We start from the raw sequence: 26467 nt of genomic DNA on the forward strand, positions 1-26467 counted from the left end.
TCTGGTAATATTTATCTCTATTAACCCTTCTAGTGTCTGGTAATATTTATCTCTATTTACCCTTCTAGTGTCTGGTAATATTTATCTCTATTAACCCTTCTAGTGTCTGGTAATATTTATCTCTATTAACCCTTCTAGTGTCTGGTAATATTTATCTCTATTAACCCTTCTAGTGTCTGGTAATATTTATCTCTATTTACCCTTCAATATTTATCTCTATTTACCCTTCTAGTGTCTGGTAATATTTATCTCTATTTAACCCTTCTAGTGTCTGGTAATATTTATCTCTATTAACCCTTCTAGTGTCTGGTAATATTTATCTCTATTAACCCTTCTAGTGTCTGGTAATATTTATCTCTATTTACCCTTCTAGTGTCTGGTAATATTTATCTCTATTAACCCTTCTAGTGTCTGGTAATATTTTATCTCTATTTACCCTTCTAGTGTCTGGTAATATTTATCTCTATTAACCCTTCTAGTGTCTGGTTAATATTTATCTCTATTTACCCTTCTAGTGTCTGGTAATATTTATCTCTATTAATCTATTCACCCTTCTAGTGTCTGGTAATATTTATCTCTATTTACCCTTCTAGTGTCTGGTAATATTTATCTCTATTTACCCTTCTAGTGTCTGGTAATATTTATCTCTATTTACCCTTCTAGTGTCTGGTAATATTTATCTCTATTTACCCTTCTAGTGTCTGGTAATATTTATCTCTATTTACCCTTCTAGTGTCTGGTAATATTTATCTCTATTTACCCTTCTAGTGTCTGGTAATATTTATCTCTATTTACCCTTCTAGTGTCTGGTAATATTTATCTCTATTTACCCTTCTAGTGTCTGGTAATATTTATCTCTATTTACCCTTCTAGTGTCTGGTAATATTTATCTCTATTTACCCTTCTAGTGTCTGGTAATATTTATCTCTATTTACCCTTCTAGTGTCTGGTAATATTTATCTCTATTTACCCTTCTAGTGTCTGGTAATATGTATCTCTATTTACCCTTCTAGTGTCTGGTCATATTTATCTCTATTTAACCTTCTAGTGTCTGGTAATATTTATCTCTATTTACCCTTCTAGTGTCTGGTAATATTTATCTCTATTTACCCTTCTAGTGTCTGGTCATATTTATCTCTATTTAACCTTCTAGTGTCTGGTAATATTTATCTCTATTTACCCTTCTAGTGTCTGGTAATATTTATCTCTATTTAACCCTTCTAGTGTCTGGTAATATTTATCTCTATTTAACCCTTCTAGTGTCTGGTAATATTTATCTCTATTTACCCTTCTAGTGTCTGGTAATATTTATCTCTATTAACCCTTCTAGTGTCTGGTAATATTTATCTCTATTTAACCCTTCTAGTGTCTGGTAATATTTATCTCTATTAACCCTTCTAGTGTCTGGTAATATTTATCTCTATTTACCCTTCTAGTGTCTGGTAATATTTATCTCTATTAACCCTTCTAGTGTCTGGTAATATTTATCTCTATTAACCCTTCTAGTGTCTGGTAATATTTATCTCTATTAACCCTTCTAGTGTCTGGTAATATTTATCTCTATTTACCCTTCTAGTGTCTGGTAATATTTATCTCTCTTCTCCCTTCTAGTGTCTGGTAATATTTATCTCTCTTCTCCCTTCTAGTGTCTGGTAATATTTATCTCTATTAACCCTTCTTAACCCTTCTAGTGTCTGGTAATATTTATCTCTATTTACCCTTCTAGTGTCTGGTAATATTTATCTCTATTTACCCTTCTAGTGTCTGGTAATATTTATCTCTATTAACCCTTCTAGTGTCTGGTAATATTTATCTCTATTAACCCTTCTAGTGTCTGGTAATATTTATCTCTATTAACCCTTCTAGTGTCTGGTAATATTTATCTCTATTTACCCTTCTAGTGTCTGGTAATATTTATCTCTCTTCTCCCTTCTAGTGTCTGGTAATATTTATCTCTCTTCTCCCTTCTAGTGTCTGGTAATATTTATCTCTATTTACCCTTCTAGTGTCTGGTAATATTTATCTCTATTTACCCTTCTAGTGTCTGGTAATATTTATCTCTATTTACCCTTCTAGTGTCTGGTAATATTTATCTCTATTTAACCCTTCTAGTGTCTGGTAATATTTATCTCTATTAACCCTTCTAGTGTCTGGTAATATTTATCTCTATTTACCCTTCTAGTGTCTGGTAATATTTATCTCTATTAACCCTTCTAGTGTCTGGTAATATTTATCTCTATTTACCCTTCTAGTGTCTGGTAATATTTATCTCTATTTACCCTTCTAGTGTCTGGTAATATTTATCTCTATTTACCCTTCTAGTGTCTGGTAATATTTATCTCTATTTACCCTTCTAGTGTCTGGTAATATTTATCTCTATTTACCCTTCTAGTGTCTGGTAATATTTATCTCTATTTACCCTTCTAGTGTCTGGTAATATTTATCTCTATTTACCCTTCTAGTGTCTGGTAATATTTATCTCTATTTACCCTTCTAGTGTCTGGTAATATTTATCTCTATTTACCCTTCTAGTGTCTGGTAATATTTATCTCTATTTACCCTTCTAGTGTCTGGTAATATTTATCTCTATTTAACCCTTCTAGTGTCTGGTAATATTTATCTCTATTTACCCTTCTAGTGTCTGGTAATATTTATCTCTCTTCTCCCTTCTAGTGTCTGGTAATATTTATCTCTATTTACCCTTCTAGTGTCTGGTAATATTTATCTCTATTTAACCCTTCTAGTGTCTGGTAATATTTATCTCTATTAACCCTTCTAGTGTCTGGTAATATTTATCTCTATTTACCCTTCTAGTGTCTGGTAATATTTATCTCTATTAACCCTTCGAGTGTCTGGTAATATTTATCTCTATTAACCCTTCTAGTGTCTGGTAATATTTATCTCTATTAACCCTTCTAGTGTCTGGTAATATTTATCTCTATTTACCCTTCTAGTGTCTGGTAATATTTATCTCTCTTCCCCCTTCTAGTGTCTGGTAATATTTATCTCTCTTCTCCCTTCTAGTGTCTGGTAATATTTATCTCTATTTACCCTTCTAGTGTCTGGTAATATTTATCTCTATTTACCCTTCTAGTGTCTGGTAATATTTATCTCTATTAACCCTTCTAGTGTCTGGTAATATTTATCTCTATTAACCCTTCTAGTGTCTGGTAATATTTATCTCTATTTACCCTTCTAGTGTCTGGTAATATTTATCTCTATTTACCCTTCTAGTGTCTGGTAATATTTATCTCTATTTACCCTTCTAGTGTCTGGTAATATTTATCTCTATTTACCCTTCTAGTGTCTGGTAATATTTATCTCTATTAACCCTTCTAGTGTCTGGTAATATTTATCTCTATTTACCCTTCTAGTGTCTGGTAATATTTATCTCTATTTACCCTTCTAGTGTCTGGTAATATTTATCTCTATTTACCCTTCTAGTGTCTGGTAATATTTATCTCTATTCACCCTTCTAGTGTCTGGTAATATTTATCTCTATTTACCCTTCTAGTGTCTGGTAATATTTATCTCTATTTACCCTTCTAGTGTCTGGTAATATTTATCTCTATTTACCCTTCTAGTGTCTGGTAATATTTATCTCTATTTACCCTTCTAGTGTCTGGTAATATTTATCTCTATTTACCCTTCTAGTGTCTGGTAATATTTATCTCTATTTACCCTTCTAGTGTCTGGTAATATTTATCTCTATTTACCCTTCTAGTGTCTGGTAATATTTATCTCTATTAACCCTGCTAGTGTCTGGTAATATTTATCTCTATTAACCCTTCTATTGTCTGGTAATATTTATCTCTATTTACCCTTCTAGTGTCTGGTAATATTTATCTCTATTAACCCTTCTAGTGTCTGGTAATATTTATCTCTATTTACCCTTCTAGTGTCTGGTAATATTTATCTCTATTAACCCTTCTAGTGTCTGGTAATATTTATCTCTCTTCTCCCTTCTAGTGTCTGGTAATATTTATCTCTCTTCTCCCTTCTAGTGTCTGGTAATATTTATCTCTATTTACCCTTCTAGTGTCTGGTAATATTTATCTCTATTTACCCTTCTAGTGTCTGGTAATATTTATCTCTATTTAACCCTTCTAGTGTCTGGTAATATTTATCTCTATTTAACCCTTCTAGTGTCTGGTAATATTTATCTCTATTCACCCTTCTAGTGTCTGGTAATATTTATCTCTATTTACCCTTCTAGTGTCTGGTAATATTTATCTCTATTTAACCCTTCTAGTGTCTGGTAATATTTATCTCTATTTACCCTTCTAGTGTCTGGTAATATTTATCTCTATTAACCCTTCTAATGTCTGTTAATATTTATCTCTATTTACCCTTCTAGTGTCTGGTAATATTTATCTCTATTAACCTTTCTAGTGTCTGGTAATATTTATCTCTATTTTACCCTTCTAGTGTCTGGTAATATTTATCTCTATTTACCCTTCTAGTGTCTGGTAATATTTATCTCTATTTACCCTTCTAGTGTCTGGTAATATTTATCTCTATTTACCCTTCTAGTGTCTGGTAATATTTATCTCTATTTACCCTTCTAGTGTCTGGTAATATGTATCTCTATTTACCCTTCTAGTGTCTGGTAATATTTATCTCTATTTACCCTTCTAGTGTCTGGTAATATTTATCTCTCTTCTCCCTTCTAGTGTCTGGTAATATTTATCTCTATTTACCCTTCTAGTGTCTGGTAATATTTATCTCTATTAACCCTTCTAGTGTCTGGTAATATTTATCTCTATTAACCCTTCTAGTGTCTGGTAATATTTATCTCTATTTACCCTTCTAGTGTCTGGTAATATTTATCTCTATTTACCCTTCTAGTGTCTGGTAATATTTATCTCTCTTCTCCCTTCCCTTCTAGTGTCTGGTAATATTTATCTCTATTTACCCTTCTAGTGTCTGGTAATATTTATCTCTATTTACCCTTCTAGTGTCTGGTAATATTTATCTCTATTTACCCTTCTAGTGTCTGGTAATATTTATCTCTATTAACCCTTCTAGTGTCTGGTAATATTTATCTCTATTCACCCTTCTAGTGTCTGGTAATATTTATCTCTATTTACCCTTCTAGTGTCTGGTAATATTTATCTCTATTTAACCCTTCTAGTGTCTGGTAATATTTATCTCTATTTACCCTTCTAGTGTCTGGTAATATTTATCTCTATTAACCCTTCTAGTGTCTGTAATATTATCTCTATTTACCCTTCTAGTGTCTGGTAATATTTATCTCTATTACCTTCTAGTGTCTGGTAATATTTATCTCTATTTACCCTTCTAGTGTCTGGTAATATTTATCTCTATTTACCCTTCTAGTGTCTGGTAATATTTATCTCTATTTACCCTTCTAGTGTCTGGTAATATTTATCTCTATTTACCCTTCTAGTGTCTGGTAATATTTATCTCTATTTACCCTTCTAGTGTCTGGTAATATTTATCTCTATTTACCCTTCTAGTGTCTGGTAATATTTATCTCTATTTAACCCTTCTAGTGTCTGGTAATATTTATCTCTATTACCCTTCTAGTGTCTGGTAATATTTATCTCTCTTTCCCTTCTAGTGTCTGGTAATATTATCTCTATTTACCCTTCTAGTGTCTGGTAATATTTATCTCTATTTACCCTTCTAGTGTCTGGTAATATTTATCTCTATTTACCCTTCTAGTGTCTGGTAATATTTATCTCTATTTCCCCTTCTAGTGTCTGGTAATATTTATCTCTATTTACCCTTCTAGTGTCTGGTAATATTTATCTCTATTTCCCTTCTAGTGTCTGGTAATATTTATCTCTATTAACCCTTCTAGTGTCTGGTAATATTTATCTCTATTTAACCCTTCTAGTGTCTGGTAATATTTATCTCTATTTACCCTTCTAGTGTCTGGTAATATTTATCTCTATTAACCCTTCTAGTGTCTGGTAATATTTATCTCTATTTACCCTTCTAGTGTCTGGTAATATTTATCTCTATTAACCCTTCTAGTGTCTGGTAATATTTATCTCTATTAACCCTTCTAGTGTCTGGTAATATTTATCTCTATTTACCCTTCTAGTGTCTGGTAATATTTATCTCTATTTACCCTTCTAGTGTCTGGTAATATTTATCTCTATTTACCCTTCTAGTGTCTGGTAATATTTATCTCTATTTACCCTTCTAGTGTCTGGTAATATTTATCTCTATTTACCCTTCTAGTGTCTGGTAATATTTATCTCTATTTACCCTTCTAGTGTCTGGTAATATTTATCTCTATTTACCCTTCTAGTGTCTGGTAATATTTATCTCTATTTAACCCTTCTAGTGTCTGGTAATATTTATCTCTATTTACCCTTCTAGTGTCTGGTAATATTTATCTCTATTTACCCTTCTAGTGTCTGGTAATATTTATCTCTATTAACCCTTCTAGTGTCTGGTAATATTTATCTCTATTAACCCTTCTAGTGTCTGGTAATATTTATCTCTATTTACCCTTCTAGTGTCTGGTAATATTTATCTCTATTTACCCTTCTAGTGTCTGGTAATATTTATCTCTATTTACCCTTCTAGTGTCTGGTAATATTTATCTCTATTAACCCTTCTAGTGTCTGGTAATATTTATCTCTATTTACCCTTCTAGTGTCTGGTAATATTTATCTCTATTTAACCCTTCTAGTGTCTGGTAATATTTATCTCTATTTACCCTTCTAGTGTCTGGTAATATTTATCTCTATTAACCCTTCTAGTGTCTGGTAATATTTATCTCTATTTACCCTTCTAGTGTCTGGTAATATTTATCTCTATTTACCCTTCTAGTGTCTGGTAATATTTATCTCTATTTACCCTTCTAGTGTCTGGTAATATTTATCTCTATTTACCCTTCTAGTGTCTGGTAATATTTATCTCTATTAACCCTTCTAGTGTCTGGTAATATTTATCTCTATTTAACCCTTCTAGTGTCTGGTAATATTTATCTCTATTCACCCTTCTAGTGTCTGGTAATATTTATCTCTATTTACCCTTCTAGTGTCTGGTAATATTTATCTCTATTTAACCCTTCTAGTGTCTGGTAATATTTATCTCTATTGACCCTTCTAGTGTCTGGTAATATTTATCTCTATTAACCCTTCTAGTGTCTGGTAATATTTATCTCTATTTACCCTTCTAGTGTCTGGTAATATTTATCTCTATTTACCCTTCTAGTGTCTGGTAATATTTATCTCTATTTACCCTTCTAGTGTCTGGTAATATTTATCTCTATTCACCCTTCTAGTGTCTGGTAATATTTATCTCTATTTACCCTTCTAGTGTCTGGTAATATTTATCTCTATTTACCCTTCTAGTGTCTGGTAATATTTATCTCTATTTACCCTTCTAGTGTCTGGTAATATTTATCTCTATTTACCCTTCTAGTGTCTGGTAATATGTATCTCTATTTACCCTTCTAGTGTCTGGTAATATTTATCTCTATTTACCCTTCTAGTGTCTGGTAATATTTATCTCTATTTACCCTTCTAGTGTCTGGTAATATTTATCTCTATTCTCCCTTCTAGTGTCTGGTAATATTTATCTCTATTAACCCTTCTAGTGTCTGGTAATATTTATCTCTATTAACCCTTCTAGTGTCTGGTAATATTTATCTCTATTAACCCTTCTAGTGTCTGGTAATATTTATCTCTCTTCTCCCTTCTAGTGTCTGGTAATATTTATCTCTATTTACCCTTCTAGTGTCTGGTAATATTTATCTCTCTTCTCCCTTCTAGTGTCTGGTAATATTTATCTCTCTTCTCCCTTCTAGTGTCTGGTAAAATTTATCTCTATTTACCCTTCTAGTGTCTGGTAATATTTATCTCTATTAACCATTCTAGTGTCTGGTAATATTTATCTCTATTTAACCCTTCTAGTGTCTGGTAATATTTATCTCTATTAACCCTTCTAGTGTCTGGTAATATTTATCTCTCTTCTCCCTTCTAGTGTCTGGTAATATTTATCTCTATTTACCCTTCTAGTGTCTGGTAATATTTATCTCTATTTACCCTTCTAGTGTCTGGTAATATTTATCTCTATTTACCCTTCTAGTGTCTGGTAATATTTATCTCTATTCTCCCTTCTAGTGTCTGGTAATATTTATCTCTCTTCTCCCTTCTAGTGTCTGGTAATATTTATCTCTATTTACCCTTCTAGTGTCTGGTAATATTTATCTCTATTTACCCTTCTAGTGTCTGGTAATATTTATCTCTATTTAACCCTTCTAGTGTCTGGTAATATTTATCTCTATTTAACCCTTCTAGTGTCTGGTAATATTTATCTCTATTAACCCTTCTAGTGTCTGGTAATATTTATCTCTATTTACCCTTCTAGTGTCTGGTAATATTTATCTCTATTTACCCTTCTAGTGTCTGGTAATATTTATCTCTATTTACCCTTCTAGTGTCTGGTAATATTTATCTCTATTTACCCTTCTAGTGTCTGGTAATATTTATCTCTATTTACCCTTCTAGTGTCTGGTAATATTTATCTCTATTAACCTTTCTAGTGTCTGGTAATATTTATCTCTATTTACCCTTCTAGTGTCTGGTAATATTTATCTCTATTTACCCTTCTAGTGTCTGGTAATATTTATCTCTATTTACCCTTCTAGTGTCTGGTAATATTTATCTCTATTTACCCTTCTAGTGTCTGGTAATATTTATCTCTATTTACCCTTCTAGTGTCTGGTAATATTTATCTCTATTTACCCTTCTAGTGTCTGGTAATATTTATCTCTATTTACCCTTCTAGTGTCTGGTAATATTTATCTCTATTTACCCTTCTAGTGTCTGGTAATATTTATCTCTATTTACCCTTCTAGTGTCTGGTAATATTTATCTCTATTTAACCCTTCTAGTGTCTGGTAATATTTATCTCTATTCACCCTTCTAGTGTCTGGTAATATTTATCTCTATTTACCCTTCTAGTGTCTGGTAATATTTATCTCTATTTAACCCTTCTAGTGTCTGGTAATATTTATCTCTATTTAACCCTTCTAGTGTCTGGTAATATTTATCTCTATTTACCCTTCTAGTGTCTGGTAATATTTATCTCTATTTAACCCTTCTAGTGTCTGGTAATATTTATCTCTATTTACCCTTCTAGTGTCTGGTAATATTTATCTCTCTTCTCCCTTCTAGTGTCTGGTAATATTTATCTCTATTTACCCTTCTAGTGTCTGGTAATATTTATCTCTATTTAACCCTTCTAGTGTCTGGTAATATTTATCTCTATTAACCCTTCTAGTGTCTGGTAATATTTATCTCTCTTCTAGTGTCTGGTAATATTTATCTCTATTAACCCTTCTAGTGTCTGGTAATATTTATCTCTATTTACCCTTCTAGTGTCTGGTAATATTTATCTCTATTAACCCTTCTAGTGTCTGGTAATATTTATCTCTATTTACCCTTCTAGTGTCTGGTAATATTTATCTCTATTTACCCTTCTAGTGTCTGGTAATATTTATCTCTATTTACCCTTCTAGTGTCTGGTAATATTTATCTCTATTTACCCTTCTAGTGTCTGGTAATATTTATCTCTATTTACCCTTCTAGTGTCTGGTAATATTTATCTCTATTTACCCTTCTAGTGTCTGGTAATATTTATCTCTATTTAACCCTTCTAGTGTCTGGTAATATTTATCTCTATTAACCCTTCTAGTGTCTGGTAATATTTATCTCTATTCTCCCTTCTAGTGTCTGGTAATATTTATCTCTATTTACCCTTCTAGTGTCTGGTAATATTTATCTCTATTTACCCTTCTAGTGTCTGGTAATATTTATCTCTATTTACCCTTCTAGTGTCTGGTAATATTTATCTCTATTTCCCCTTCTAGTGTCTGGTAATATTTATCTCTATTTAACCCTTCTAGTGTCTGGTAATATTTATCTCTATTCTCCCTTCTAGTGTCTGGTAATATTTATCTCTATTAACCCTTCTAGTGTCTGGTAATATTTATCTCTATTTAACCCTTCTAGTGTCTGGTAATATTTATCTCTATTTACCCTTCTAGTGTCTGGTAATATTTATCTCTATTAACCCTTCTAGTGTCTGGTAATATTTATCTCTATTTACCCTTCTAGTGTCTGGTAATATTTATCTCTATTAACCCTTCTAGTGTCTGGTAATATTTATCTCTATTAACCCTTCTAGTGTCTGGTAATATTTATCTCTATTTACCCTTCTAGTGTCTGGTAATATTTATCTCTATTTACCCTTCTAGTGTCTGGTAATATTTATCTCTATTTACCCTTCTAGTGTCTGGTAATATTTATCTCTATTTACCCTTCTAGTGTCTGGTAATATGTATCTCTATTTACCCTTCTAGTGTCTGGTAATATTTATCTCTATTTAACCTTCTAGTGTCTGGTAATATTTATCTCTATTTACCCTTCTAGTGTCTGGTAATATTTATCTCTATTTAACCCTTCTAGTGTCTGGTAATATTTATCTCTATTCACCCTTCTAGTGTCTGGTAATATTTATCTCTATTCACCCTTCTAGTGTCTGGTAATATTTATCTCTATTTAACCCTTCTAGTGTCTGGTAATATTTATCTCTATTTAACCCTTCTAGTGTCTGGTAATATTTATCTCTATTTACCCTTCTAGTGTCTGGTAATATTTATCTCTATTTAACCCTTCTAGTGTCTGGTAATATTTATCTCTATTTACCCTTCTAGTGTCTGGTAATATTTATCTCTCTTCTCCCTTCTAGTGTCTGGTAATATTTATCTCTATTTACCCTTCTAGTGTCTGGTAATATTTATCTCTATTTAACCCTTCTAGTGTCTGGTAATATTTATCTCTATTAACCCTTCTAGTGTCTGGTAATATTTATCTCTATTTACCCTTCTAGTGTCTGGTAATATTTATCTCTATTAACCCTTCTAGTGTCTGGTAATATTTATCTCTATTAACCCTTCTAGTGTCTGGTAATATTTATCTCTATTAACCCTTCTAGTGTCTGGTAATATTTATCTCTATTTACCCTTCTAGTGTCTGGTAATATTTATCTCTCTTCTCCCTTCTAGTGTCTGGTAATATTTATCTCTCTTCCCCCTTCTAGTGTCTGGTAATATTTATCTCTATTTACCCTTCTAGTGTCTGGTAATATTTATCTCTATTTACCCTTCTAGTGTCTGGTAATATTTATCTCTATTTACCCTTCTAGTGTCTGGTAATATTTATCTCTATTTAACCCTTCTAGTGTCTGGTAATATTTATCTCTATTCACCCTTCTAGTGTCTGGTAATATTTATCTCTATTTACCCTTCTAGTGTCTGGTAATATTTATCTCTATTTAACCCTTCTAGTGTCTGGTAATATTTATCTCTATTTACCCTTCTAGTGTCTGGTAATATTTATCTCTATTAACCCTTCTAGTGTCTGTTAATATTTATCTCTATTTACCCTTCTAGTGTCTGGTAATATTTATCTCTATTAACCTTTCTAGTGTCTGGTAATATTTATCTCTATTTACCCTTCTAGTGTCTGGTAATATTTATCTCTATTTACCCTTCTAGTGTCTGGTAATATTTATCTCTATTTACCCTTCTAGTGTCTGGTAATATTTATCTCTATTTACCCTTCTAGTGTCTGGTAATATTTATCTCTATTTACCCTTCTAGTGTCTGGTAATATGTATCTCTATTTACCCTTCTAGTGTCTGGTAATATTTATCTCTATTTACCCTTCTAGTGTCTGGTAATATTTATCTCTCTTCTCCCTTCTAGTGTCTGGTAATATTTATCTCTATTTACCCTTCTAGTGTCTGGTAATATTTATCTCTATTTAACCCTTCTAGTGTCTGGTAATATTTATCTCTATTAACCCTTCTAGTGTCTGGTAATATTTATCTCTAATTACCCTTCTAGTGTCTGGTAATATTTATCTCTATTAACCCATCTAGTGTCTGGTAATATTTATCTCTATTAACCCTTCTAGTGTCTGGTAATATTTATCTCTATTAACCCTTCTAGTGTCTGGTAATATTTATCTTTTTTTACCCTTCTAGTGTCTGGTAATATTTATCTCTCTTCTCCCTTCTAGTGTCTGGTAATATTTATCTCTCTTCTCCTTTCTAGTGTCTGGTAATATTTATCTCTATTAACCCTTCTAGTGTCTGGTAATATTTATCTCTATTTAACCCTTCTAGTGTCTGGTAATATTTATCTCTATTAACCCTTCTAGTGTCTGGTAATATTTATCTCTATTAACCCTTCTAGTGTCTGGTAATATTTATCTCTATTAACCCTTCTAGTGTCTGGTAATATTTATCTCTATTTACCCTTCTAGTGTCTGGTAATATTTATCTCTCTTCTCCCTTCTAGTGTCTGGTAATATTTATCTCTCTTCTCCCTTCTAGTGTCTGGTAATATTTATCTCTATTTACCCTTCTAGTGTCTGGTAATATTTATCTCTATTTACCCTTCTAGTGTCTGGTAATATTTATCTCTATTTACCCTTCTAGTGTCTGGTAATATTTATCTCTATTTAACCCTTCTAGTGTCTGGTAATATTTATCTCTATTCACCCTTCTAGTGTCTGGTAATATTTATCTCTATTTACCCTTCTAGTGTCTGGTAATATTTATCTCTATTTACCCTTCTAGTGTCTGGTAATATTTATCTCTATTTAACCCTTCTAGTGTCTGGTAATATTTATCTCTATTAACCCTTCTAGTGTCTGTTAATATTTATCTCTATTTACCCTTCTAGTGTCTGGTAATATTTATCTCTATTAACCTTTCTAGTGTCTGGTAATATTTATCTCTATTTACCCTTCTAGTGTCTGGTAATATTTATCTCTATTTACCCTTCTAGTGTCTGGTAATATTTATCTCTCTTCTCCCTTCTAGTGTCTGGTAATATTTATCTCTATTTACCCTTCTAGTGTCTGGTAATATTTATCTCTATTTAACCCTTCTAGTGTCTGGTAATATTTATCTCTATTAACCCTTCTAGTGTCTGGTAATATTTATCTCTAAATACCCTTCTAGTGTCTGGTAATATTTATCTCTATTAACCCATCTAGTGTCTGGTAATATTTATCTCTATTAACCCTTCTAGTGTCTGGTAATATTTATCTCTATTAACCCTTCTAGTGTCTGGTAATATTTATCTCTATTTACCCTTCTAGTGTCTGGTAATATTTATCTCTCTTCTCCCTTCTAGTGTCTGGTAATATTTATCTCTCTTCTCCCTTCTAGTGTCTGGTAATATTTATCTCTATTAACCCTTCTAGTGTCTGGTAATATTTATCTCTATTTAACCCTTCTAGTGTCTGGTAATATTTATCTCTATTAACCCTTCTAGTGTCTGGTAATATTTATCTCTATTAACCCTTCTAGTGTCTGGTAATATTTATCTCTATTAACCCTTCTAGTGTCTGGTAATATTTATCTCTATTTACCCTTCTAGTGTCTGGTAATATTTATCTCTCTTCTCCCTTCTAGTGTCTGGTAATATTTATCTCTCTTCTCCCTTCTAGTGTCTGGTAATATTTATCTCTATTTACCCTTCTAGTGTCTGGTAATATTTATCTCTATTTACCCTTCTAGTGTCTGGTAATATTTATCTCTATTTACCCTTCTAGTGTCTGGTAATATTTATCTCTATTTAACCCTTCTAGTGTCTGGTAATATTTATCTCTATTCACCCTTCTAGTGTCTGGTAATATTTATCTCTATTTACCCTTCTAGTGTCTGGTAATATTTATCTCTATTTACCCTTCTAGTGTCTGGTAATATTTATCTCTATTTAACCCTTCTAGTGTCTGGTAATATTTATCTCTATTAACCCTTCTAGTGTCTGTTAATATTTATCTCTATTTACCCTTCTAGTGTCTGGTAATATTTATCTCTATTAACCTTTCTAGTGTCTGGTAATATTTATCTCTATTCACCCTTCTAGTGTCTGGTAATATTTATCTCTATTCACCCTTCTAGTGTCTGGTAATATTTATCTCTATTTACCCTTCTAGTGTCTGGTAATATTTATCTCTATTTACCCTTCTAGTGTCTGGTAATATTTATCTCTATTTACCCTTCTAGTGTCTGGTAATATTTATCTCTATTTACCCTTCTAGTGTCTGGTAATATGTATCTCTATTTACCCTTCTAGTGTCTGGTAATATTTATCTCTATTTAACCTTCTAGTGTCTGGTAATATTTATCTCTATGTACCCTTCTAGTGTCTGGTAATATTTATCTCTATTTAACCCTTCTAGTGTCTGGTAATATTTATCTCTATTTACCCTTCTAGTGTCTGGTAATATTTATCTCTATTTAACCCTTCTAGTGTCTGGTAATATTTATCTCTATTTACCCTTCTAGTGTCTGGTAATATTTATCTCTCTTCTCCCTTCTAGTGTCTGGTAATATTTATCTCTATTTACCCTTCTAGTGTCTGGTAATATTTATCTCTATTTAACCCTTCTAGTGTCTGGTAATATTTATCTCTATTAACCCTTCTAGTGTCTGGTAATATTTATCTCTAAATACCCTTCTAGTGTCTGGTAATATTTATCTCTATTAACCCATCTAGTGTCTGGTAATATTTATCTCTATTAACCCTTCTAGTGTCTGGTAATATTTATCTCTATTAACCCTTCTAGTGTCTGGTAATATTTATCTCTATTTACCCTTCTAGTGTCTGGTAATATTTATCTCTCTTCTCCCTTCTAGTGTCTGGTAATATTTATCTCTCTTTTCCCTTCTAGCGTCTGGTAATATTTATCTCTATTAACCCTTCTAGTGTCTGGTAATATTTATCTCTATTTAACCCTTCTAGTGTCTGGTAATATTTATCTCTATTAACCCTTCTAGTGTCTGGTAATATTTATCTCTATTAACCCTTCTAGTGTCTGGTAATATTTATCTCTATTATCCCTTCTAGTGTCTGGTAATATTTATCTCTATTTACCCTTCTAGTGTCTGGTAATATTTATCTCTATTTAACCCTTCTAGTGTCTGGTAATATTTATCTCTATTCACCCTTCTAGTGTCTGGTAATATTTATCTCTATTTACCCTTCTATTGTCTGGTAATATTTATCTCTATTTACCCTTCTAGTGTCTGGTAATATTTATCTCTATTTTACTCTTCTAGTGTCTGGTAATATTTATCTCTATTATCCCTTCTAGTGTCTGGTAATATTTATCTCTATTAACCCTTCTAGTGTCTGGTAATATTTATCTCTATTTACCCTTCTAGTGTCTGGTAATATTTATCTCTATTTACCCTTCTAGTGTCTGGTAATATGTATCTCTATTTACCCTTCTAGTGTCTGGTAATATTTATCTCTATTTAACCCTTCTAGTGTCTGGTAATATTTATCTCTATTCACCCTTCTAGTGTCTGGTAATATTTATCTCTATTTACCCTTCTATTGTCTGGTAATATTTATCTCTATTTACCCTTCTAGTGTCTGGTAATATTTATCTCTATTTTACTCTTCTAGTGTCTGGTAATATTTATCTCTATTTACCCTTCTAGTGTCTGGTAATATTTATCTCTATTTACCCTTCTAGTGTCTGGTAATATTTATCTCTATTAACCCTTCTAGTGTCTGGTAATATTTATCTCTATTTTACCCCTCTCCCTTCCTCCGTATTCCTCCTCACTACACTCTTCCTTCAGCACCTGTTTGATGTACATATTTCTCCTACTAATCCCCCTGTCCCTTTTATTACCTTCAGCTCTCCTCCCCCTTCTCTAAATACACACTAAGTACAAATTAATGTTCTCTGTCTCTCTCGCTCTCCTTGTCTGTATATATATATATATATATATATATATATATATAACTTAATCAATTTTAGAATAAGGCTGTAACGTTAGAAAATGTGGAAAAAGATTAGGGGCCTGAATACTTTCCAAATGCACTGTATATATATATATATATATATATATGTATTTTTCCTCATCAATCTACACACAATACCCCATAATGACATCACAATACCCCATAATGACATCACAATACCCCATAATGACAAAGCAAAAACAGGTTTTTAGAATTGTTTTGCTAATTTATAATAAAAAAAATGAAATATTACATTTACATAAGTATTCAGACCCTTTACTCAGTACTTTGTTGAAGCACCTTTGGCAGCGATTACAGCATCAAGTCTTCTTGGGTATGACGCTACAAGCTTGGCATACCTGTATTTGGGGAGTTTCTCCCATTCTTCTCTGCAGATCCTCTCAAGCTCTGTCAGGTTGGATGGGGAGCGTCGCTGCACAGCTATTTTCAGGTCTCTCCAGAGATGTTCGATCGGGTTCAAAATCAAATCAAATAACATTTTATTGGTCACATACACGTGGTTAGCAGATGTTATTGGTCACATGGTTAGCAGATGTTATTGGTCACGTGGTTAGCAGATGTTATTGGTCACATTGTTAGCAGATGTTATTGGTCACATGGTTAGTAGATGTTATTGGTCACATGGTTAGCAGATGTTATTGGTCACATGGTTAGCAGATGTTATTGGTTACATGGTTAGCAGATGTTATTGGTCACGTGGTTAGCAGATGTTATTGGTCACATGGTTAGCAGATGTTATTGGTCACGTGGTTAGTAGATGTTATTGGTCACATTGTTAGTAGATGTTATTGGTCACATGGTTAGCAGATGTTATTGGTCACATGGTTAGTAGATGTTATTGGTCACATGGTTAGCAGATGTTATTGGTCACATGGTTAGCAGATGTTATTGGTTACATGGTTAGCAGATGTTATTGGTCACGTGGTTAGCAGATGTTATTGGTCACATGGTTAGCAGATGTTATTGGTCACGTGGTTAGTAGATGTTATTGGTCACATGGTTAGTAGATGTTATTGGTCACATGGTTAGCAGATGTTATTGGTCACATGGTTAGCAGATGTTATTGGTTACATGGTTAGCAGATGTTATTGGTCACATGGTTAGCAGATGTTATTGGTCACATGGTTAGCAGATGTTATTGGTCACGTGGTTAGCAGATGTTATTGGTTACATGGTTAGCAGATGTTATTGGTCACATGGTTAGCAGATGTTATTGGTTACATGGTTAGCAGATGTTATTGGTTACATACACATGGTTAGCAGATGTTATTGGTTACATACACGTGGTTAGCAGATGTTATTGGTTACATACACGTGGTTAGCAGATGTAATTGCGGGTGTAGCGAAATGCTTGTGTTTCCAGTTCCAACAGTGCAGTAATGTCTAACAAGTAATCTAACAATTTCACAACAAATACCTAATACACACATCTAAGTAAAGGAATGGAATTAAGAATATATAAATATATGGACGAGCGACGTCAGAACAGCATAGACTAAGATACAATAGAATAGAATACAGTATATACATATGAGATGAATAATGCAAGATATGAAAACATTATTAAAGTGACTAGTGTTCCATTTATTAAAGTGGCCAATGATTTAAAGTCTGTATGTAGACAGCAGCCTCTCTGTGTTAGTGATGACTGTTTAACAGTCTGATGGCCTTGAGATAGAAGCTGTTTTTCAGTCTCTCGGTCCCAGCTTTGATGCACCTGTACTGACCTCGCCTTCTGGATGATAGCGGGGTGAACAGGAAGTGGCTCGGGTGGTTGTTGTCCTTGATGATCTTTTTGGCCTTCCTGTGACATTGGGTGCTGTAGGTGTCCTGGAGGGCAGGTAGTTTGCCACTGGTGATGCGTTGTGCAGACCACACCACCCTCTGGAGAGCCTTCCGGTTATGGGCGGAGCAGCTGCCGTACCAGGCGGTGATACAGCCCGACAGGATGCTCTCGATTGTGCATCTGTAAAAGTTTGTGAGGGTTTTAGGTGACAAGACAAATTTCTTCAGCCTCCTGAGGTTGAAGTGCTGCTCTTGCGCCTTCTTCACCACACTGTCTGTGTGGGTGGACCATTTCAGTTTGTCTGTGATGTGTACGCCGAGGAACTTAAAACTTTCCACCTCCTCCACTACTGTCCCGTCGATGTGGATATGGGGGTGCTCCCTCTGCAGTTTCCTGAAGTCCACGATAATCTCCTTTGTTTTGTTGATGTTGAGTGAGAGGTTATTTTCCTGACACCACACTCCCAGGGCCCTCACCTCTTCCCTGTAGACTGTTTCGGCATTGTTGGTAATCAAGCCTACTACTGTAGTGTCGTCTGTAAACTTGATGATTGAGTTGGAGGCGTGCATGGCCACGCAGTCGTGGGTGAACAGGGAGTACAGGAGGGGGCTGAGCATGCACCCTTGTGGGGCCCCAGTGTTGAGGAGCAGTGGTGGAGGGGTTGTTACCTACCTTCACCACCTGGGGGCGGCCCGTCAGGAAGTCCAGGACGCAATTGCACAGGGCGCGGTTGAGACCCAGGGCCTCCAGCTTGATGATGAGCTTGTAGGGTACTATGGTGTTGAATGCTGAGCTGTAGTCAATGAACAGCATTCTTACATAGGCATTCCTCTTGTCCAGATGGGATAGGGCAGTGTGCAGTGTGATGGCGATTGCATCGTCTTTGGACCTATTGGGTATGATCCTTGACTAGTTTCTCAAAGAACTTCATGATTACAGAAGTGAGTGCTACGATAGTCATTTAGTTCAGCTTAGTACCTTTGCATTCTTGGGTACAGGAACAATGGTGGCCATCTTGAAGGGCAATTTCCACCTCATTTTGTGGGCAGTGTGCACATGTTTTCTCTTGAGAGCCAGGTCTGCCTACGATGGCCTTTCTCAATAGCAAGGCTATGCTCACTGAGTCTGTACATAGTCAAAGCTTTCCTTAAGTTTGGGTCAGTCACAGTGGTCAGGTATTCTGCCACTGTGTTCTCTCTGTTTAGGGACAAATAGCATTCTAGTTTGCTCTGTTTTTGTTGTTGATTCTTTCCAATGTGTCAAGTAATTATCTTTTTATTTTCTCATGATTTGGTTGGGTCTAATTTTGTTGCTGTCCTGAGGCTTTGTGGGGTCTGTTTGTGTTTGTGAACAGAGTCCCCGTACCAGCTGGCAGAGGGGAATCTTCTCCACGTTCATTTCTCTGTAGGTGATGGCTTTGTGATGGAATGTGTAGGCATCACTTCCTTTTAGGTGGTTGTTGAATAAATCTTTCTGGATTTGAGCGGGAATTGTCCTAATTCTGCTCTGCGTGCATTATTTGTGGTTTTATGAGGATGTTTTTCCAGAATTCTGTATGCAGTTCTTCAATTTGGTGTTTGTCCCATTTTGTGATTTCTCGGTTGGTGAGCGGACCCCAGACCTCACAACCATAGAAGGCAATGGGTTCTATAACTGATTCAAGTATTTTAGGCGTATTTTATTTTTGCGCTGATGTTTAGGCCGAGGTATGTATCATTTTTTTGTGTGCTCTAGGGCAACGGTGTCTAGATGGAATTTGTATCTGTGGTCCTGGGAACTGGACCTTTTTTGGGAAACCATTATTTTTGTCTTACTGAGATTTACTGTCAGGGCCCAGGTCTGTCAGGGTCCAGGTCTGTCAGGGCCCAGGTCTGTCAGGGCCCAGGTCTGTCAGGGCCCAGGTCTGACAGAATCTGTGCAGAAGATCTAGGTGCTGCTGTAGGCCCTCCTTGGTTAGGGACAGAAGCACCAGATCATCAGCAAACAGTAGACGTTTGACTTCAGATTCTAGCAGGGTGGGGGCCGGGTGCTGCAGACTGTTCTAGTGCCCTCACCAGTTCATTGATATATGTTGAAGAGGGTGGGGCTTAAGCTGCATGTGCTGTCTGTCGTACAGTAATTTGGTAAATAGACAATTTGACATTTACTCAAGATATTGGTTCACTGAGGAAATGTACGAGTCTGCTGTTAATGATAATGCAAATGTTACTGTTACTGTTGACTCATATCCTACAGTAGTTATTTGGTTATTTGTTTCTACTTTTTGTGGATTGGGGGTGATCAGTCCTTTGTTCAAAATATTAGGGAAGATGCCAGAGCTAAGGATGATGTTAAAGAGTTTAAGTTTAGCCAATTGGAATTTGTGGTCTGTATATTTTATAATTTTGTTTAGGATACCATCAACCCCACAGGCCTTTTTGGGTTGAAGGGTTTGTATTTTGTCCTGTAGCTCATTCCATGTAATTGGAGAATCCAGTGGGTTCTGGTAGTCTTTAATAGTTGATTCTCTCTCTCTCTCTCTCTCTCTCTCTCTCTCTCTCTCTCTCTCTCTCTCTCTCTCTCTCTCTCTCTCTCTCTCTCTCTCTCTCAGGCCCGTTCATCGTCTACATGTTGAGAGACATTGATATCCTGGAAGACTGGGCAGCTATACAGAAGGTAGATATCTTTATCATTCACTGTTAATATGATCAATACAATGTGTTTCCTGTCTTTCAGTGATGCTACACAGTAACAGTCAAATGTTTGGACACACCTACTCATTCAAGAGTTTTTAATTATTTGTACTATTTTCTACATTGTAGAAAAATGGTGAAGACATCAATACTATGAAATAACACATATGGAATCATGTAGTAACCAAAAAAAGTGTTAAAAAATATTTTTAGATTCTTCAAAGTAACCACCTTTTGCCTTGATGACAGCTCTCTCAACCAGCTTAACCTGGAATGCTTTTCCAACAGTCTTGAAGGAGTTCCCACTGCTTTTCGTTCACTCTGCGGCCCAACTCATCCCAAACCATCTGTTTGTCTTTCAGGCTAAAGCAGCACTGATGCCGCTCAAGAAAAAAACAGACAGTAAGTTTGTGTGTGTGTGTGTGTGTGTGTGTGTGTGTGTGTGTGTGTGTGTGTGTGTGTGTGTGTGTGTGTGTGTGTGTGTGTGTGTGTGTGTGTGTGTGTGTGTGTGAGAGGGTTTATCAGTCAAACACACTGTTATTATACGTCTATAATCTCCGTCCATATAACTTCTTCTTCTTCTTCTTCTTCTTGGAGACAAAAGTAGAAGCTGAACTGGAGAAGTACTTATTCTGAAGTAATAGTGTAAAGTTTAAAGTGGTCTCTCTCTCTCTCTGTCTCTCTCTCTCTCTCTCTCTCTGTCTCTCTCTCTGTCTCTCTGTCTCTCTGTCTCTCCCTCTCTCTGTCTCTGTGTCTCTATCTGTCTCTCTGTCTGTTTCTCTGTGTCTCTCTCTCTATCTCTCTCTCTATCTCTCTCTCTGTCTCGCTCTCTTTGTCTCTATCTGTCTCTATCTCTCTCTCTCTCTCTGTCTGTCTGTCTGTCTTTCTCTCTCTCTCTCTCTCTCTCTCTCTCTCTCTCTCTCTCTCTCTCTCTCTCTGTCTCTCTCTCTTTGTCTCTATCTGTCTCTATCTCTGTCTCTCTCTCTTTGTCTCTATCTGTCTGTTTCTCTGTGTCTATCTCTCTCTCTCTGTCTGTGTATATCTCTATCTGTCTCTCTGTCTGTGTCTCTCTCTCTTTCCATCTGTCTCTCTGTCTGTGTCTCTCTCTCTGTCTCTTTCTCCCCATCTCTCTATCCCTCTCTGTTTCTCTGTCTCTCTCTATCCCCCTCTCTCTCTCTATACCCACTCTCTATCTATCCCTCTATGTCTCCCCCTTCTCCCCTCTCTCTCTATCTCTTTCTCGCTCCCTCTCTCTCTCTCTCTCTCTCTCGACTTCCCTCTCTCAGAGCGGTGATAACAGAGGAGTGTGTCGCAGACGTCTAGACAAACCAAAGTCTCTGAGCTGCAGAAGAGAGACCACAACAACAGAACAGCCTTGAACACAGGCCAGTTTGAGACTATTAGATCATACAAAGCACTTCAGTAGGATCCTGTTCAGAAAACATTTAGCAACAGAACAAGCAACAGAACATGACAATCTCTCTTCTTTTTGAATAAGTTCAGATGGTATACCTCCCTTATTCACTGTGTTTTAAACTGTTTTGTCTCTACTAAACAAGACCCAGGGAAAGAAGAAACAACAACTCACCCTTAAATAACCAGTTAGCCAGACCAGATCTCAATCAACCTTTCAAAAGTTTGGGGTCACTTAGAAATGTCATAAAGCTACCTAAGTTGTTGAAATGTATTTATAATTCAAATGTCCATTAAAATGTCCTAGTAAGGGGACAGAAAAGAGAGCAAAATGTATTTATCACAGTTGAGACATTACATTAATTACATGAGACATTAATACATTAATGCTGTTTACTGGGTTAGTAACGCATTACTCGGACATTTGAATTATAAATACATTTCAACAACTTAGGTAGCTTTATGACATTCTTACGGCAGGTCTATGACAGGTCTATGACAGGTCAATGGCAGGTCTATGACAGGTCAATGGCAGGTCTATGACAGGTCTATGACAGTTCTATGACAGGTCAATGGCAGTTCTATAACAGGTCTATGACAGGTCTATGACAGGTCTATGGCAGTTCTATAACAGGTCTATGACAGGTCTATGACAGGTCAATGGCAGGTCTATGACAGTTCTATGACAGGTCTATGGCAGTTCTATAACAGGTCTATGACAGGTCTATGACAGTTCTATAACAGGTCTATGACTGTTCTATGACAGGTCTATGGCAGTTCTATAACAGGGTCTCATGACAGTTCTATAACAGGTCTATGACTGTTCTATGACAGGTCTATGGCAGTTCTATAACAGGTCTATGACAGGTCTATGACAGGTCTATGACAGTTCTATGGCAGTTCTATAACAGGTCTATGACAGGTCTATGACAGTTCTATGACAGGTCTATGACAGGTCTATGTCTGATACCAAAACATTTGTTTTAGGCCCAGCTCTAACAATTTGCACTTCAGTAAAAAAAGACCCCACATTCTCTCTCTGGTCAAATATATTTTTTTGTAAAAAAAAAAAAAAAGAAATCTAAACCTTAAATACTACTAGTTTTCCCCTTGAGATTATTTCCCAGGAAGAATGTGGAAAAAAAGGCCACTGAATCAACATTTAAGGTCTCTTTAACCAAAATGAAAGACCCCCCGCCTACAGGCTACAATGGTAGGGAAAACACTGCAATACAAACTACTGTATTACTACTGTCATTTATACTGTTTCTATTACGATGACGGTTCTTTTATTTAAGATGTTTTTATTCCTATAACGACCATTTATTTATAACAATTTAATAAGAATAATGATTAAATATTTTATGAGATGAGGGGTTTCCTGCGTGTTCATTATTACTGTTTGCTGTTCCTCGTTATTTTACTAGTGTGTGTGAGAGAGAAGTGTTTTTTAAAATGTATTTATATTTTATTTAACTAGAAAAGTCAGCTAAGAACAAATTCTTATTTACAAACCCGGACGACGCTGGGCCAATTGTGTGCCGCCCAGCCACGGCCGGACGTGCTACAGCCTGGATTCGAACCAGGGACTGTAGTGACACCCCTTGTACTGAGATGCAGTGTGTTAGACCGCTGCACCACTCAGGAGCCCAGTGTGTGTGAGAGAGAGAGCAGTGTGTGTGAGAGAGAGCAGTGAGTGAGAGAGAGAGCAGTGTGTGTGAGAGAGAGCAGTGTGTGTGTGAGAGAGAGAGAGCAGTGTGTGTGAGAGAGAGCAGTGTGTGTGTGATTGAGAGAGCAGTGTGTGTGTGAGAGAGAGAGAGCAGTGTGTGAGAGAGAGAGCAGTGTGTATGTGTGTGAGAGAGAGAGAGAAAGCAGTGTGTGAGAGAGAGAGAGCAGTGTGTGTGAGAGAGAGAGAGAGAGAGAGAGCAGTGTGTGTGTGATTGAGAGAGCAGTGTGTGTGTGAGAGAGAGAGAGCAGTGTGTGAGAGAGAGAGCAGTGTGTGTGAGAGAGAGAGAGAGAGAGAGAGAGAGAGAAAGCAGTGTGTGAGAGAGAGAGAGCAGTGTGTGTGAGAGAGAGCAGTATGTGTGAGAGAGAGAGAGAGAGCAGTGTGTGTGAGAGAGAGCAGTGTGTGTGAGAGAGAGAGAGAGAGCAGTGTGTGTGAGAGAGAGATGCGTATGGATAAACCACCTCTCCAATCTTTTTGGCTCTATACAAATATTAGAATCAACTATTAAAGACTACCAGAACCCACTGGATTCTCCAATTACCTTGAATGAAGTACAGGACAAAATACAAACCCTCCAACCCAAAAAGGCCTGTGGTGTTGATGGTATCCTAAATGAAATGATCAAAAATACAGACCACAAATTCCAATTGGCTATACTAAAACTCTTTAACATCATCCTTAGCCCTGGCATCTTCCCTAATATTTTGAACAAAGGACTGATCACCCCCAATTCAGAAAAGTGGAGACAAATTCTAACCAAATAACTATCGTGGGATATGAGTCAACAGTAACCTTGGGAAAATACTCTGCATTATCATTCACAGCAGAATCCTACAGACTAGTTAATTTACCTCAGTGAAAACAATGTCCTGAGCAAATGTCAAATTGGCTTTTTACCAAATTACCGTACGACAGACCACGTAGTCACTCTGCACACCCCATTTGATAAACAAACAAACCAAAACAAAGGCAAAGTTGTCTCATGCTTGGTTGATTTCAAAAAAGCTTTTGACTCAATTTGTCATGAGGGTCTGCTATACAAATTGATGGAAAGTGGTGTTGGGGGAAAAACATACGACATTATAAAATCCATGTACACAAACAACAAGTGTGATGTTAAAATGAGCAAAAAACACACACATTTCTTTCCACAGGGCCGTGGGGTGAGTCAGGGATGCAGCTTAAGCCCCACCCTCTTCAAGATATATATCAACGAATTGGCGAGGGCACTAGAACAGTCTGCAGCACCCGGACTCACCCTACTAGAATCTGAAGTCAAATGTCTACTGTTTGCTGATGATCTGGTGCTTCTGTCCCCAACCAAGGAGGGCCTACAGCAGCACCTAGATCTTCTGCACAGATTCTGTCAGACCTGGGTCCCTGACAGACCTGGGCCCTGACAGACCTGGGCCCTGACAGACCTGGGTCCCTGACAGACCTGGGTCCCTGACAGACCTGGGTCCCTGACAGACCAGGTCCCTGACAGACCTGGGTTCCTGACAGTAAATCTCAGTAAGACAAAAGTAATGGTGTTCCAAAAAAGGTCCAGTTGCCAGGACCACAAATACAAATTCCATCTAGACACCGTTACCCCATAGCAGTGGTTCCCAAACGTTTTATAGTCCCCGTACCCCTTCAAACATTCAACCTCCAGCTGTACCCCCTCTAGCACCAGGGTCAGCGCACTCTCAAATGTTGTTTTTTTGCCATCATTGTAAGCCTGCCACACACACTACACGATACATTTATTAAACATAAGAATGAGTGTGAGTTTTTGTCACAACCCGACTCGTGGGAAGTGACGAAGAGCTCTTATAGGACCAGGGCACAAATAATAATATAATAATAATCTATCATTTTGTTCTTTATTTAGCCATCTTACATATAAAACGTTATTTGTCCATTGAAAATGGTGAATAACTCACCACAGGTTAATGAGAAGGGTGTGCTTAAAAGGATGCACATAACTCTGCAGTGTTTGGTTGTATTGGACAGAGTCTCAGTCTTAAATCATTTTCCACATACAGTCTGTGCCTGTATTTAGTGTTCATGCTAGTGAGGGCTAAGAATCCACTCTCACATAGGTACGTGGTTGCCAAGGGCATCAGTGTCTTAACAGCGCGATTTGCCAAGACAGGATACTCTGAGTGTAGCCCAATCCTGAAATCTGGCAGTGGCTTCTGATTAAATTCAAATTTCACAGAACCACTTGTTGCAATTTTGATGAGGCTGAGAATCCACTCACATATAGATTTTATTTCACCTTTATTTAAGCAGGTAGGCTAGTCGCCAACAAGTTCTCATTTGCAACTGCGACCTGGCCAAGATAAAGCAAAGCAGTTTGACACATACAACAACACAGAGTTACATATGGAATAAACAAACATACAATCAATAATACAGTAGAAAAATCTATAAACAGCATGTGCAAATGAGGTAGGATAAGAGAGGTAAGGCAATAAATAGGCCATGGTGGCAAAGTAATGAGGGAGATCTAAGACTCTAGCTTCAGGAATTTTTACAATTCGTTCCAGTCATTGGCAGCAGAGAACTAGAAGGAAAGGCAGCCAAAGGAAGTGTTGGCTTTTGGGATGACCGGTGAAATATACAGTGAGGGGAAAAAAAGTATTTGATCCCCTGCTGATTTTGTACGGTTGCCCATTGACAAAGAAATGATCAGTCTATAATTTTAATGGTAGGTTTATTTGAACAGTGAGAGACAGAATAACTACAAAAAAATCCAGAAAAACGCATGTCAAAAATGTTATAAATTGATTTGCATTTTAATGAGGGAAATAAGTATTTGACCCCCTCTCAATCAGAAAGATTTCTGTCTCCCAGGTGTCTTTTATACAGGTAACGAGCTGAGATTAGGAGCACACTCTTAAAGGGGGTGCTCCTAATCTCAGTTTGTTACCTGTATAAAAGACACCTGTCCACAGAAGCAATCAATCAATCAGATTCCAAACTCTCCACCATGGCCAAGACCAAAGAGCTCTCCAAGGATGTCAGGGACAAGA

The 26467-nt window shown here is 36.1% G+C and overlaps 1 protein-coding gene across 1 annotated transcript in view; it reads left to right on the top strand.

Annotated features, from left to right (window-relative positions):
- The window catches only part of LOC106608459 (breast cancer metastasis-suppressor 1 homolog), a 31206-nt gene extending 8112 nt beyond the window's left edge, over window positions 1–23094 (top strand). Inside the window, exons 7-9 of the mRNA XM_014206389.3 lie at window positions 20227–20291; window positions 20671–20710; window positions 21595–23094. Of these exons, the coding sequence (XP_014061864.3) occupies window positions 20227–20291; window positions 20671–20710; window positions 21595–21602 (113 nt within the window). The 3' untranslated portion in view covers window positions 21603–23094. The remainder of the gene's footprint in view (window positions 1–20226; window positions 20292–20670; window positions 20711–21594) is intronic.
- Window positions 23095–26467: the final 3373 nt, after the last annotated feature.

The sequence above is a fragment of the Salmo salar genome, chromosome 07 (genome assembly GCF_965601325.2).
Source record: "Salmo salar chromosome 07, fSalSal1, whole genome shotgun sequence".
In the NCBI taxonomy this organism is placed as follows: Eukaryota; Metazoa; Chordata; class Actinopteri; order Salmoniformes; family Salmonidae; genus Salmo; species Salmo salar.